General features: G+C 48.8%; 1 protein-coding gene across 1 annotated transcript; it reads left to right on the top strand.

Moving 5' to 3' along the window:
• The first annotated feature begins 1,597 nt into the window (after positions 1-1,597).
• On the top strand, positions 1,598-4,831 carry LOC116577949 (putative POM121-like protein 1-like). The gene has a single exon (XM_032321740.1). The coding sequence runs from the start codon at positions 1,598-1,600 to the stop codon at positions 4,829-4,831; it is 3,234 nt and encodes a 1,077-aa protein (XP_032177631.1).
• Positions 4,832-13,809: the final 8,978 nt, after the last annotated feature.

Here is a 13,809-nt window from a genome sequence, read left to right as displayed (position 1 = left end):
CTGGACACAGGGAACGGTAGATGCCACCCACTCGTGCAAGCAGGTACAAGGTCCCACCAAACTGCTATGCAGATGAGGAAGAGACTGACTAGGACACAGTGGGGGTGACCTGCCCACTGGGGACCTGACGTGCAGCCAGGAGGAAGGGCAGGATCTAGATGGCCTCACTGTATCCCTGGGTCGCTGCTCCTCCCCTCTTTCCTATCTGCCCTGTGTCTCTGTGTGTGCGTGTGCGTGCATGCGTGTGTGTGTGTATGTGTGTGTTGTCAGTCCCCTCTGTTCCTCTCCCCTCCCACCTCCTTCTGCAGTGCTGTCCCTTCTCTGCTTCTCTGTCTGCTTGCTGCCCCATCTTTCCCAACTACCTGCCACTGTGTCCACAGCAGTCAGCATCATCTCTCAGCCCCAGGCCACCTTTCTTGCATGCTCAGGCCAGCACCATTAAAGCCCAAGCCGTACTTCCTGGAAGAGTGGCAAAAGGGGGCCCTGTGAGGGACAGGGGTACACCCCGCCTATGGGCCACACTGCAAATGTAGCTGTCGGGGTCAGGGCCAGGGTACAGGGAACGGGCCCCGCTCAGGCCCCAGTCCCAGTGTGGGGACTGCTCAGCACCTTCACCCCTTCCCACCCTTCTCCAGCAAGTTCTAAAACCTATACGGATGAGGGACAGTCAGGGCCTGAGTTCTAGCCAGGCCTGCAAACCTCTAGGACCCAGCTCTCAGCATGGACTCAGGGTGGCATCAGCCTACCAGCTGAGTGACCTGCGACAGGCGGTGAATCATCTGCGTGTCTCAGCGTCCCCAACTACGGAACAGGGAAGAAAAGTCTCTCTCCTTCTTAAAGTGCCTCTGAGGACTGGATAGGGATGAACAGACATGAAGAACTTGGCACGGCAGTTGCCGCAGTCAGTGGTGAGAATTCAGTTCTGAGTGGCAGCAGCAGCGAGAGAGAAAAGCCCAGAGAGCACCAGGATCGCAGCTGTAGCCGACCGGGGGGCTTATCACCCATTGCTGTGTGGACCCACACATGCCAGGGGACCACTGGGGTCTCTGTGAGAGGGTATTACCAGAAACAGTTGCCCTTTGGGTTTCAGTGGGTGCTTGTGGGGACTATCCAAGGAGACTCCACACCGGGTGCTGTCAGAAAGTAAAGAAAGTTCTGTGAATGGAATCCAGTCTGTGGCATCTTCAGGGAGAACAGAGAGACTCAGCTGTAGATGTAACCCCAGAAGTGGGTGTGCCAAGTGTACACGAAGAGCATGGCAAGGGCAGGCCAAGGGCACTGGAACAAGAATGGTGGACAAAAGGCAAGATGGAATGCCCACTTGGACCTTCCCCCTGTTGCTGGATTAATCAAAATGGTTTCCCCTAAAGGTCTTCAGAGTGTCTCCTAGAGGCCAGCGTTGCATAGCATGTGAGCCCACCGTCCAAGATGTCACCCAGAAACAAAGGGCCTGACACCCAGAGGAGGAGGCAATGGGGGCACTTGCCGAGGGAAGAGAGGATGTGTGCAGCCCTGCCATGCCCGGCTGACGGGTCCGCAGGGGCGCGACTATGGGACCAGCTCTTGTCCCTTAATGCTTGGGGCCCAGCCAGGGGAGATGGCTGGCACCCACTGCACCCCCATTCCCCTTCCTCAGTTCAGCCTTCAAGCCCAAGAGATCTGTTGCCATCCCGAGGGCTGGGAACGAGGGGGTCGACCCCTCCACGGCGCCTCTGCAGGCCTGATTCTTGCACTGGGTGGCGACCCAACAGAAGCTGTGCACGTGCACAGGGGTTCCTGCACGCGCGCTCACTCCTCAGGTTCCAGGTTCCAAAGCTGTGTCCTGGCAACAGGCCCCACATTGTGCTCTAGGCCTTCGGCCACGACTTGGCAGCTGAAGGAGAGCGCTGCGAGCCTAGTTCGCTATCCCCAGCATCTGAGCTTACCAGACTGCTGTATGGGCACCTCCTTGAACAGGCCATGCCCCTCCCCCCAGCCCCGGGCTCTGCGGGATCCGCACCTGCCAGGAGGGCTCGTCCGCCCCCACCGGGCTCCCTGTGGCCGCAGACAACTCTTGGCGCCCAGGGCTCGCCCAGCGGTCCATGCCCCGGGGTCCACTCACAGGCGGTCCTCCAAGTACCCCGCAAGCTGGCAACCGCACTCAGTCCTAGCAGCTTGGAGAAGGTACTCCATGATCCTGGCGACCCCGCGCTTTCTTCTGGGGCTCCTCACCTCCTCCTGCAGGTGGGGCTGCCGGCTGAAGGTGATGCTATCGGCTGCTGGATCGCAGGTGTCCTGCCGCCACCGCTGCGAGTCCATCGTGGACACGGTCACCCACTGTGTGCTGCAGAAGCAGGTCGTCACCGGGCTGTGGCCCTCAGCACCCAGGAATGTCCACGAAGTCTCCAGAGGGGAGAGGATGTGCAGAGACCCCAGAGAGAGCGGCAAAGGGAGGGCCCAGATAGAGACTCACAGAAAAGACCCTAAAGGTGCTGGGGCCCCACAGGGGGCATTTAGGCCCCTGGGGGTCCATGGAGGGCTCTCTTCCTTTGTGCCCAGGCCTGGGCCTCTGCTGAGAGCCGTCCCCAGGAAAAAGAGCTCAAAAGACCCATACAATAAGAAGTCCCCCAGCTCCCATAGGAGCTCCTGCCCCACTCGAAATGCCATTACCAGTTCTTACAGTTCCACCAGGGGCTGCTACCCGGTGCAGAGGAGGAGGGGTCTGGCCACAAGTCCGGCCCCGCGGCCCCCGAGGTCCCCCAAAAAAGTCAGCCAAGAGAGCCCTTTGTGTCCTGCCAGAGTGCCTGCACTTTGCCAGAAGAACCACCAGCTGGAAAAGGATGCCGATAACACCACCAGGCAGAAGGCAGCGCAGAGGAACTGCTCATCCCCAGCTGACTGTTCCAGGCCCCGAAAACGCAAGTTTCCACTGCTGCCACACAGGCGAGGGGAGCCTCTGAGGCTGCCGTCACCCCCTGAGCTGGGGTTTCGAGTGACTGCTGAGGACCTGGATCGGGAAAAGACAGCTGCTCTCCAGCGCATCCAAGATGCTCTTCGAGGGGACACAGAGGCCACCTGCAGCTGTGGCCCAACTTGCCCATCCAGTGCCTTGGCCCTGCCTAGTGCAGTGGCTGCTCCCCTGCCAGCCTCTGACTCCCATGTCACCTTTGTGGACTGCTCCCGTTCTTCCCAGCCTCTCCTCTTGGGGTCTCACCCTGGCTGCAGTGAGAGCAACTTTGCATCTACCCAGGCCCTCTCAATGCAGTCCAGGGACAACAAGGCCTCAGTCACAGTCCCCACAGGGCTGCCTGCGCTGCCTGGGAGGAGTGGCAACCCGGGATCTACTGGCCAGGCCCCATTCGGGGCTGTTGGTGGGCAGTGGCCCGGAGCCAGCCCCTTTCACAGCTCTCCCCCGCATGGACAGCCGGCAGCTCAGGCTCCAAACCCTCTCCAGTCCCTGAGTACAGCAGTAGTCCAGCTGTCCTTGGGTAGTGACACCCAGGCAGGTTATGCGGTTCCCTTACCTGCATCTGCCTCCCGGGGCACCCGTGCCAGTGCCCAGCCAGGTTCGGCTACCTCTCTTGCTGTACTTGCCCCTGGCGCAGCCGCTGCCCCTGGCTTGACAGCTGTCACCCAGCTGCCCGGTGCCATGTCCCATGCTGGGACCATTAGCCAGCAGCCCCACCCCCCAGGAGGCAGCACAATGCCGGCCCGCATCAGCATGGGGCTTTCCACAGCACCCCCAGGTTTGGGGAGAGGAGATGATGCAGATCTGTGCTCCAGCTTTGGGGCTCTCAACATCACAGCAGGAACGAGCAGGGCCCCAAGAGGCCCACAGGGCTCCAGGGCAAGCCTGGGCCCCAACACAGGGGGCCGCCCACGCCAGAGCACCCTGTCGGGAACCGCTGGAGCCAGCACAACAAACCAGCCTGTGTCCGGAGCCCCGAGTGCCCCTAGCTTCAGTCACATCCCCAGGCACCTGACCAAGAAGACCAAGAAGAGCTCCAGATCAGATGGCTGCAGCACTTCCAGCAAGGCCGCCTGCAGGGACGGGAGCATCCTGGCCTCTCCTCCTAGTGGCCCCACCTCCCTGGTCAGCAAGGCCCAGAGCAGCCTTGCCACCAAGAACCCCTCATCCCCTGCCCAGCACTTGATTAAGTGCAAAAGAGCTGCACCGTGTAACAAGCCATCTTCCGCCACATCACAGCCCATTGCCGCTGCCCCTGGATTGGCAGCTGTCCCCCAGGTGCCGGGTGCTGTGTCCCATGCTGGGCCCAACAGCCAGCAGCCCGGCCCCCAAGCTGGCAACACAATGCTGGCCCCCATCAGCATGGGGCTTTCCGCAGCACCTCCAGGTTTGGGGAGAGGAGAAGATGTTGCAGATCTGTGCTCCAGTTTTGGGGCTCTGAGCATTGCAGCAGGAACGAGCAGGGCCCCAAGCGGCCCACAGGGCTCCAGGGCAAGCCTGGGCCCCAACACAGGGGGCCGTCCACGCCAGAACACCCTGTCGGGGACTGCTGGAGCCGGCACGACGAACCAGCCTATGTCGGGAGCCCCGAGTGCCCCTAGCTTCAGTCACATCCCCAGGCACCTGACCAAGAAGACCAAGAAGAGCTCCAGATCAGATGGCTGCAGCACTTCCAGCAAGGCCACCTGCAGGGGCGTCCTGACCTTTCCTCCTAGTGGCCCCACCTCCCTGGTCAGCAAGGCCCAGAGCAGCCTTGCCACCAAGAACCCCTCATCCCCTGCCCAGCACCGGAGAGGACGCAAAAGATCGGCACCGTGCAATAAGCCATTTTCCTCCACATCACAGCCCACTTCCTTGGGGCCCAAGAGGCAGAGGCTCTGCTGAGCCAATACCTTCCTGGAGAAGTAGCTGGTGTTGCACTTCCTTCCCGTTGACACCGGTGCAAGACTAGTGTGGAATGGGAGACACAAATCAAGCCCAGTCCTGGAGCAAAACTGGGCTCCCAGCCTGCCACCCAATGTTGGGAAACTTCCCAATCCCTGACCCACCAGTTTGAAGGAAGGTGGGGGCTTGAGGCCTCGTCTGTGATCCCAGCAGCCATGGGCCTTGGGACAGTACATGGAGATCCGTGTCCCTTTGGCCTCCAGTCCCACAGCTCCTGGGACTTCTGCCGCTGCCCACAGGTTTCCCCTCCCCTCACCCCATGTTCTTCGCAGAACCTTTAGGTAGTGTTCATTTTATTAATTAAAGCCTGTTCTAGTTTCTCTGCATAGCTCTCCTGAGTCTCTTCTGTGGGTCAAGTGGGCAAAAGTTGGGAGCCGAATGGGTGCTGGCATGGGAAGCCTGACGCCATCGTTTCCAGGTTCCCGTGGCCCAGCAGAGCGGGTAGGGCAAGAAGGACGGACCCTTGAAGAGTGGGTTTTCTGTTTTGGGGATGGGCCTCGGAGAACACTGGCCTGGGGAGGGCAAAGTGGGGAGACTCACCCTTGCCTATTGGAAGCGCTGCTCCTCTCCCACTGGGGACCCCATGGAATCTTCTTGCTTCACAGCCCTAGAACAATGTAAAGACACTCCTGGCCTAGAGTATGGGTCTGGCATCAAAGTTTGTGGCTCAGGGCACAGGAGGACGGCTTTGCCTTGAGGGTGTGACAGCTCCCTGAGCGCTGAGTGACATCCCACTTCACACAAGCACCAGGCCTCCCTCCGTGCATCTCTTCCCTCTGCCAGGCATTTGGGGGCCCCTTCCTGATGGCACTGGGGAGAAGAATGAGGAACAAACAAGTCACCAGGGAGAGGGAGGGAGCAGGGACCACGCTGAAAGGACTGTCGCCCCCAAGAACTCCTCAGTCCCATATTTATTAGATACAAGATCACAACCAACAAAGGAGGAGGTTATACATTAGTCATGGGTCTTGTAGGTCAACCAGAAGGAATGGGAGGCCTACATCGACCATAGTCTTGTAGGTAAACAGAGTAGGCTGGCCTGGCCCAGCAGCATGGAATTTTTGGTTGAGCAGGGGCACATAAAGGGATTATTCTAACAGCAGGCTTTCATGAGGCAGGGGAGACAATGGAAAAGGGAAACAGGGGATGTTCCACCCTGAGCTGCTGGGCTTCAAGGACGTGTATCCTCCTCTCCACCGGAGGCCTGCTGGTAGTACAGGTTTTCTCAAGGTCATCGTCAAGCATGTTTGCGTGACCAGTACAATTTCTCATTAGTGATATTTTAAGCAGCCTATCATTCTGAGGGATTGTTTCATTTCCCCCTTTTTCTTAATGCAGAAGCAGCAAAATCCGTTTTTCAAGTTCTTGAACCATTAGTCATCAGAAAGATTTCCGTGAGCATCTGAGGACTAAGCGTAATATGATTATAGCAATAAAAAGTGTCATCATTCCACCTATAATGCCGGCACCAGTGTTTTGATCCAAGCAAAGGGTTTACATCAGACAGAATCATTTCGCACATTATTTGTGCGAAACTCACTCTTGAACTGATTGTAAGGATAGCAAGGAATGCCCTGAATAGAATCTTGAAGCTCTTTAATATCCACAGTTAAATTACCGCCATAATGACTAGTAACATGGTGAAATCTTGTTCCACGGTATTTCTTATTCATTATAGGTGTAGGAGTAACACAGAAGGAAGAAACATTCTAATCACACAGAAAGTGAACCCTTATATTTAGAAGATCTTCTCTCCTATATATATTATGGCTTCTTCTAAATCAGAGACTCTTTCATGAAATCTTTGATCTAGGACTGTTTGTTGATTCCAAGCCTTGCTAGCATTCTCATGTCATTTTTGCACAAATTGTGTGGTTTGTACGGTCTGATGCAAGGCCAATCCCACAGTGGTAGCCGTAACAGTAATGGCTGTAATTCCTAGAATAGTTCAGTCGGAGGCACAGATGACAACCCGGATTTGTGACTCTTGTCTGAAGTGTGAAATATGTGTGTGGCAGGGGGACAGTTTTGTGGGACTGAGCCCCTGCTCTCTCCAGGTATCTATGTCCACACAGATAGTGTCAGATTGGAGTTACATGCACACTTAGCTGGTGTCAGAGAATTGTTGGTGAGTGGAACACCCCCTCCCACACCCGTGGTGGAGTTGGGCACAGAAACCTTATGATTCCAAATATGAGAATGTCCAAAACCAAAACAAAAACCTTACCCTTTTTGCTAGTTTGGCTAAAAAGAGAAAGTCTAAAATCAAAGCCTGGTTTACAAAAACATGATGTTATGAGAAATGTTGTTTTATGAAGGTTTCATTTCATAGGCATGATTGATTACATTATTGACTATTGGCCATTGATCTTCATGTCCAGTTGTCTTCTCTCCCCAGAGGTCTGGCTGGTGGGCTCAAGGGTCCATGCCTCTAATCACAAGTTGACCCCACTGCCAACCAGCCCCAGTTCCTAGGTGAGAGCCAAAAGCCACCTCATTAACATAACAAAAGAAACCTTTATTGCTATCCTCATTGGAAATTACAGAGGTTTTGTGCCTGAAATGGAGACACAGAACAAATAGTTCTGTTATATTTCTATTTCAGAGAGATAGAAAGCAAAGGAATAACCTAAAGAATTAAAAAAAAAAACCTAGATCAATGAATAAACTTGATGAATTTTTCTAAGTTTTCAATAACTTTCTTTTTGTAGCATGCTTATAACATATTGTAAACGTAAATATAATCTCATTTGGTTATCAGTGATATTTAAAACACAGGGATATGCAGGCAATATTAATTTAAATATTGTCTTAACTATCCAGATACTTTAGTCCAAGAACATCCATTTTTAATTATATATGTTGTTTTGAAAATTTAACAACTGAACTAAGAAAAAAACTATGAGTTCTTTCAACAAAGTGAATATTTTGTTGGAAAAAAAGACCAGAAAAGTTGTATAGTATTATATACCAAAATCTTATCTCATAGAACTTACCAACTTAAAAATTCTTAAAAATTTAGAAGATTAAAAAAAAAAATTTAAAAGTGCACCTGGTTGGCTCAGTGGGTTATAAGCCTCTGCCTTCAGCTTGGGTCATGATCCCAGAGTCCTGGGATCAAGCCCCATAGTGGGCTCTCTGCTCTGCAGGGAGCCTGCTTCCTCCTCTCTCTCAGCCTGCCTCTCTGCTTACTTGTGATCTCTGTCAAATAAAATATTAAAAAAATTAAAAGATATCTTTGAAACTTTTATTTGTAGCTTCTTTTCATGAAAAATTAATTAAAAGTTACAGGGCAGGTTTTTTCACATGTATTATTAAAATGACAGAGACTCCAGAAAATAATTATTTGAGATCTCCTATTCAAAGATGTTTTAGATTTCAAATTTCCTGGAACCAAATGAGAGAAGAAAGCAAGAGCCTTATATTTCTGAAAACCATCTTTGAATCTTCTTATTCTCTTAATAAAAATATAAATAGACTGAGTCCATCTCAAATGGGAAAACACAGAAGATGGCAGAATTTTCTTCAAATATTCAGAATTAACCAGAAATGTCAAGACTGCTAAGCAACAAATATTGAAATAAGTCAGTTCTAGAGATCTAATTGGTTTTATCAAATGATTCATGAATCAGCCAACATCCTATCTAACACTAGAAAGGCATTCCAAAGTCTACAGATAAGGAAAGGTTTTTTAAAGACAAGTCAACTAAATCATAATTTTTTTTTAAATAATTGCTCCAGGTGAAGTCACCTTCCTTTTGAGGATAAAAGGGTATATTAGGGGGATTACTTCATTTTCTTTTGGAGGAGGGAAAGGAGCCATGTGGCAGATTACATCATTGGTGCTGACCAGAAAATTCCACACTAACCAGTTAAGACTATATATATTTCTGAGGGAGGTTGAAATAGGAATTAGCTTAAGATATTAAGTCTTGGTGGGTCTAGCACAAATGACTCCATTTTGGGCCTGCTATTTTTTTTTTTAAACAAAACCTTTATTTGTGCGTTCTCAAAGCATGTAGTAAACAGTATACAATAATGAATTTTCTCCAGGACAGATTGTTTCTTTTTACAGATAAAAGGCCTTTGAAAATCAAGAATTGAAAACCAAACTTGAAACAGCCACAGTGACTTGTACAACTTTTTTTGACAAATAATTAAGCCTCATCGTTGTTACCTTAATCTGTGACAGTAAATAAACACAAAATCCCACTGGTTGAACGAAATAGATGTTAGTCTCTGGATGCTGCCTTCTGAGCACAACAGAAACTTTCCCCATCCTCCCTCCTCCCCATCTAGGTCTCTCTTCTCCTCCTCCTTCTCCTCTTCCTCTTCTTATTCTTTGTCTCCTTCAGATTTATTTACTTATTTGATTGTTTATTTATTTATTTTTAGAGAGGGTGGGGAGGGCCAGAGGGAGAGAGAGTCTCAAGCTGACCACCTGCTGAGTGGAGCCCAACTTGGGGCTCCATCCCAGGACCCTGAGATCACGACCTGAGCCCAAATCAAAAGTAGAACCCTTAACCGACTGAGCCACCCAGATGCCCATCTAGGTCACTCTTTTGGAGGAGGGAGTGAGAAAATCTCAGAGAGCTGGCTTCAGTAAGATACCAACAGTGACAATAATAATGCAAATACCAACAAGAGGACACTGAACTGTCATCTTGCCATTTTAAGCACTTCATGTATATTCATTCACCCCTCTCTTATGTCTACCCCAGGAGGCAGGTACTATTATTATCAGCATTTTTCAGTTATAGAAACTGGGGCACTTAAATTGGGTAGCTCACTAAGGTCACAAAGGAAATGATGTGGCCAAATTGGAATCCTGGTGGCCTGGATCCACAGTCCATTCTCCTAGTCACTATGCAAATGACGCCACTCGGGGGAACAGTTGGCCTGGGTCATGCATCATCCTCATGGGCCTCTGGGTCTCTGGGGCAGCGAGGTGGGAGGAGGCTCAGGTTACATCTAATATATTTTCACCCTTTATTGTCCTTTTATTTCTGCCTGTGCAACTATTAATCTATTCTATACCATTTGATATGTTCTTAAATATCTCTGCATTCCTCTTCTGAGGCTTTTTCATAATCTCTTTTAGGATTTTAATTTACTGAGAGATGATAGCTGCTATTATTGCAGTGAGGACATTGGAGTCTGCATTTACGAGTGAGGCTGAGGGAGGCTTTCTCTACTTGGTTGTGTCACGCAGCCTTCGTGATCCAGGCTACAGGGCTTCATTCAAAGAAATTTGGAGGTTTCCTTCCTCCTCTGGGTCTGGGATGTATCACATAGCACAGCATGGCCTGGGACTTGAGCATAAGTAGAAGTACTTGACTGTGACATTTAGATATGAGGAATGTGGCAAATCTCTGGCTTTCAATGATATTTCTATATCCATCATTTTCATATATTCTCTACTTGATTTTAATTAATGTCTAAATCTGCACTCTCATTCTATCAGTCCTCCCCCCCACCCGAGATTACTTTAGATTGAGTTCCTCTGTTTCTTGGTCAAATAAATCATTTGAATTTTTTGTTTAATCATCCAGTTAAAAAGGATTTTAACTTTCCCCGGTGCAGGTTTCCTGTCTTTGTAAGAAAAATTTTAAAATACCCATCTGTCCTATTAAATTGCTGATTTAATCTGAATTGAACCCAGATTTCCTAATTTAAATGATAATTGGTTGAACAAGCATTTTTTCATTTCATTTTCCATTCAATTTTCATTTCATTTCATTTTTCATTTGCAAGCGGTCTGCTCTTTGGGTTCATCCACTTGTTGTTCTGCTCTGTTTCTCCTGTAGCTGACACAGGATGTGGCCTCTTATCAGTCCACTTGGCAAATAATAAGGGCTTCTCGTGGCCCTGGGGGAACATGGCAAACTACCCAAAGCCCCCCTAGGACGGAGCTGTGACAATGCAGATCCACGATCTGGACCACAGAGTGGTGTTTCCATTCACTGGGGTGGGAACTGCGGATCTGTGTGGTCTAAAGCTGTTTAGGTCAGAAAGGGCATCTAACCGGGATCCTCATTTCCCAAAGAAAGGAATGAGTTAAATCAATGGAACTAAGCCAGGAGGAGGAATTGAATGTGTATTAGTCGGCATTCTTCAGAGAAACAACTGACTGTTTATACCTACATCTCCATGTCATCTTTCTCTAGAGAGGGATTTATTAGAAACTGGCTCACACGGTTATGACCCAGGCAGGAGAAGACCAATGTCCCAGCTCAAAGACAGAGGGTTAGAAGAAGGGGCGTCTCCCTTACTCAGCCTTTTTGTTCTGGCTCAATCAGTTGGATGAAGCCCAGGAGCATTGGGTGGCAATCTGTTTTACTGAGTAACTGATTCCAATGTTAGTCTCATCCAGAAACACTCTCATAGGCCCAGAGAAAGTTTCACCCAATTGGTCACCTTGTGGTCCAGTGAAGCCAACACAAAAAATGAACCATTGCAGCATATTCCACAAGAGTGAATGAAGCTTCTGGGTCATGGGGAAATGATACCAAATGAAGTCACAGAGGAAGAAAAGAGAGATTCCCATCTAGGAGGGTCTTTGGTTCACATTCTTTACTGTTGTGTGGGTTCTGTTTATTTTCTCAAAAGTTTTTCAATAGGAATATATTAATGCCTGGCTTTAAAGCACATTCCTGTAGAGTAAATTTTATACGTATTCCTCTGGGTACCTCCAATGTGAGTAGATGTAGTAAGCTCACATTTTGGGTTAGATTTCTCAGTCCACACAGGCCATGTGTAATTTTCAGGCTATGAAGATTAATAAAGGGAATTTCTAAATAAAATGAATGGAAATTAATATGTAAGGGCTTACTTAATTGTTCATGTTAAAAATAACATGGTTCCCCAGTGCATTTTAGGGGATGACCTTAATCATCCCATCTTGCAACCTGGAGATCTTGCCTACTGGAAAAGAACTCCAGAAAAAAAAAAAAAACTCTTCAAGCCCTTTGGAAAGGCCCGTATCAGGTCTTGCTAAGCAACCCTGTGCTGCCAAACTCCAGGCAATAGGCTCTTGGATTCACGTGGCACACTGGAAGAAATCTCCAGATTCTGTGGGACCTGCACACCATGCGGTGACCTAAAAGTACAGATTTCCCAGCACTGAAGTGGATGGCATCTCAAGAAACAGCTTTGCCATGATGCCTGGACGAGACCCATGTACCTTTTCTCACCCTTGCTTCCTCTCTCCTTCATGGAAAGACAGTGCTCCATCCCACGTTTACCAAACCCTTGCAGAAGGGGGCAGCATTTTGTTGTTGTTGTTGTGATCTTAGCGTCCTCATAATGCCATGACAAATCAATCTTTCCCCTTGTTTTTGCTGGAGGGCAGAGGTTTCTGAATCCACAAGTCTTTCTTTATTTGGAACCACTAACAGACTCTGGATTCTTAGTCACATTCACGGTCTCCACATTTGCACACTTACAGGCTGTATTATTGGATAACATTGGTTTCTAGACAGTACTTTGAGATAATACAATTCTAATGCAGCTTTGACATTTTGCTGTTTTGCAAATAGTTGTCCACCTGTTGTGTCATGTCTATACCTGTGCTGCATCTTCCCGAGGGCACTCAGTTAATTCTCTGACAGGCTGCTTGCAGGGCCCAAAATTCTGTTTCTGTTTTCATGACTGTTTGAAGCAGGGACTCCAGGAGGCATGCATGGCTATGGGTTGGCCTCCATAGGGAGAAATGTTCTCTCGTAAGTCACTTAGTCTCCTAAGTGCCAATAACTATTTTCAGTTGGCTACTTTCTGACCTAGGGTCCTGACTTAGAACCACAATACAAGTTGGAATTTTCATTTGAATTTTTATTTTTCTTAAAGATTTTATTTATGTATGTATTTAAGAGACAGAGAGAGAGAGTATGCAGCGGGAGCAGCAGGCAGAGGGAGAGGAAGAAGCGGACTCTTCTGCTGAGCAGGGATCCCAATGTGGGACTCTATCTGATCCTGGGACACCAGGATCATGACCTGCTTAACCGACTGAGCCACCCAGGGGTCCTGGCTTTATTTATTTGAGAGACACTGCATGTGCTAGCTCTTGTGCGAACAGAGGAAGGTGCAGAGGGGGAGGGAGAGGGATAGGGTGAGAGAATCTTGAGATAAAGAAAGATCACCCATGACAGAATGGGAACTACTTAGTGACAGCAGGAGAGTGAGTCAGGGAAGCAAGTATGTAGCTTAGTAGTGGAAATGTGGGAGAAAGGAAGCCCATTCATGTCCCCATGTTCCCAGAATCTCCTCTTCATTCACTAGTCTTGCCGGAAGTTTGTAGACCTGGTAGACCATGATTTACTTAACTGCATTTCCTCTGTTACATATATAGGTTCATATTATTTGCCATCATAAATAAACATGCAATAAGCATATTTTCTGAACATCAACTTTTAATCTACTGTTGAATGATTTTTTTCTTTTCTCCCTTTCTTTCTTTCTTTCTTTCTTTCTTTCTTTAAGATTTACTTATCTGTCAGAGAGAAAAACAGCAAGAGAGAGTTCACAAGCAGGGGGAGCGGGAGGCAGAGGGAGAAGCCATCGAGCAGGGAGTCTGACACAAGACTCCATCCCAGAGTCCTGGGATCACAACCTGAGCCAAAGGCAGAGGCTCAACCGACTGAGCCACCCAGGAGTCCCTTGAATGATTTTCTTAAATTATATCTCAAGACTGAAATTATTGGACTGAAACATTTTTATCATTCTTGAGATTTATTCACACAGTCCCTTTCTAAAGAGTTGTATTAAGTTGCATTGGCTAAAATCTCTGTTAACCTTGTAACAATGACTTCCTTCTCATAGGAGTTCCTAGTCAGAGGAGCAACAAGTTCTTAGTTGCTTAGCTGCCCTTAGTAGTGATAGCAGCTACACAGACTTTGGCATCTTGGCAGAGGACAATGTAA

Source organism: Mustela erminea, chromosome 18 (genome assembly GCF_009829155.1).
Source record: "Mustela erminea isolate mMusErm1 chromosome 18, mMusErm1.Pri, whole genome shotgun sequence".
In the NCBI taxonomy this organism is placed as follows: domain Eukaryota; kingdom Metazoa; phylum Chordata; class Mammalia; order Carnivora; family Mustelidae; genus Mustela; species Mustela erminea.
This window is presented reverse-complemented; position numbering and strand designations above follow the sequence as displayed.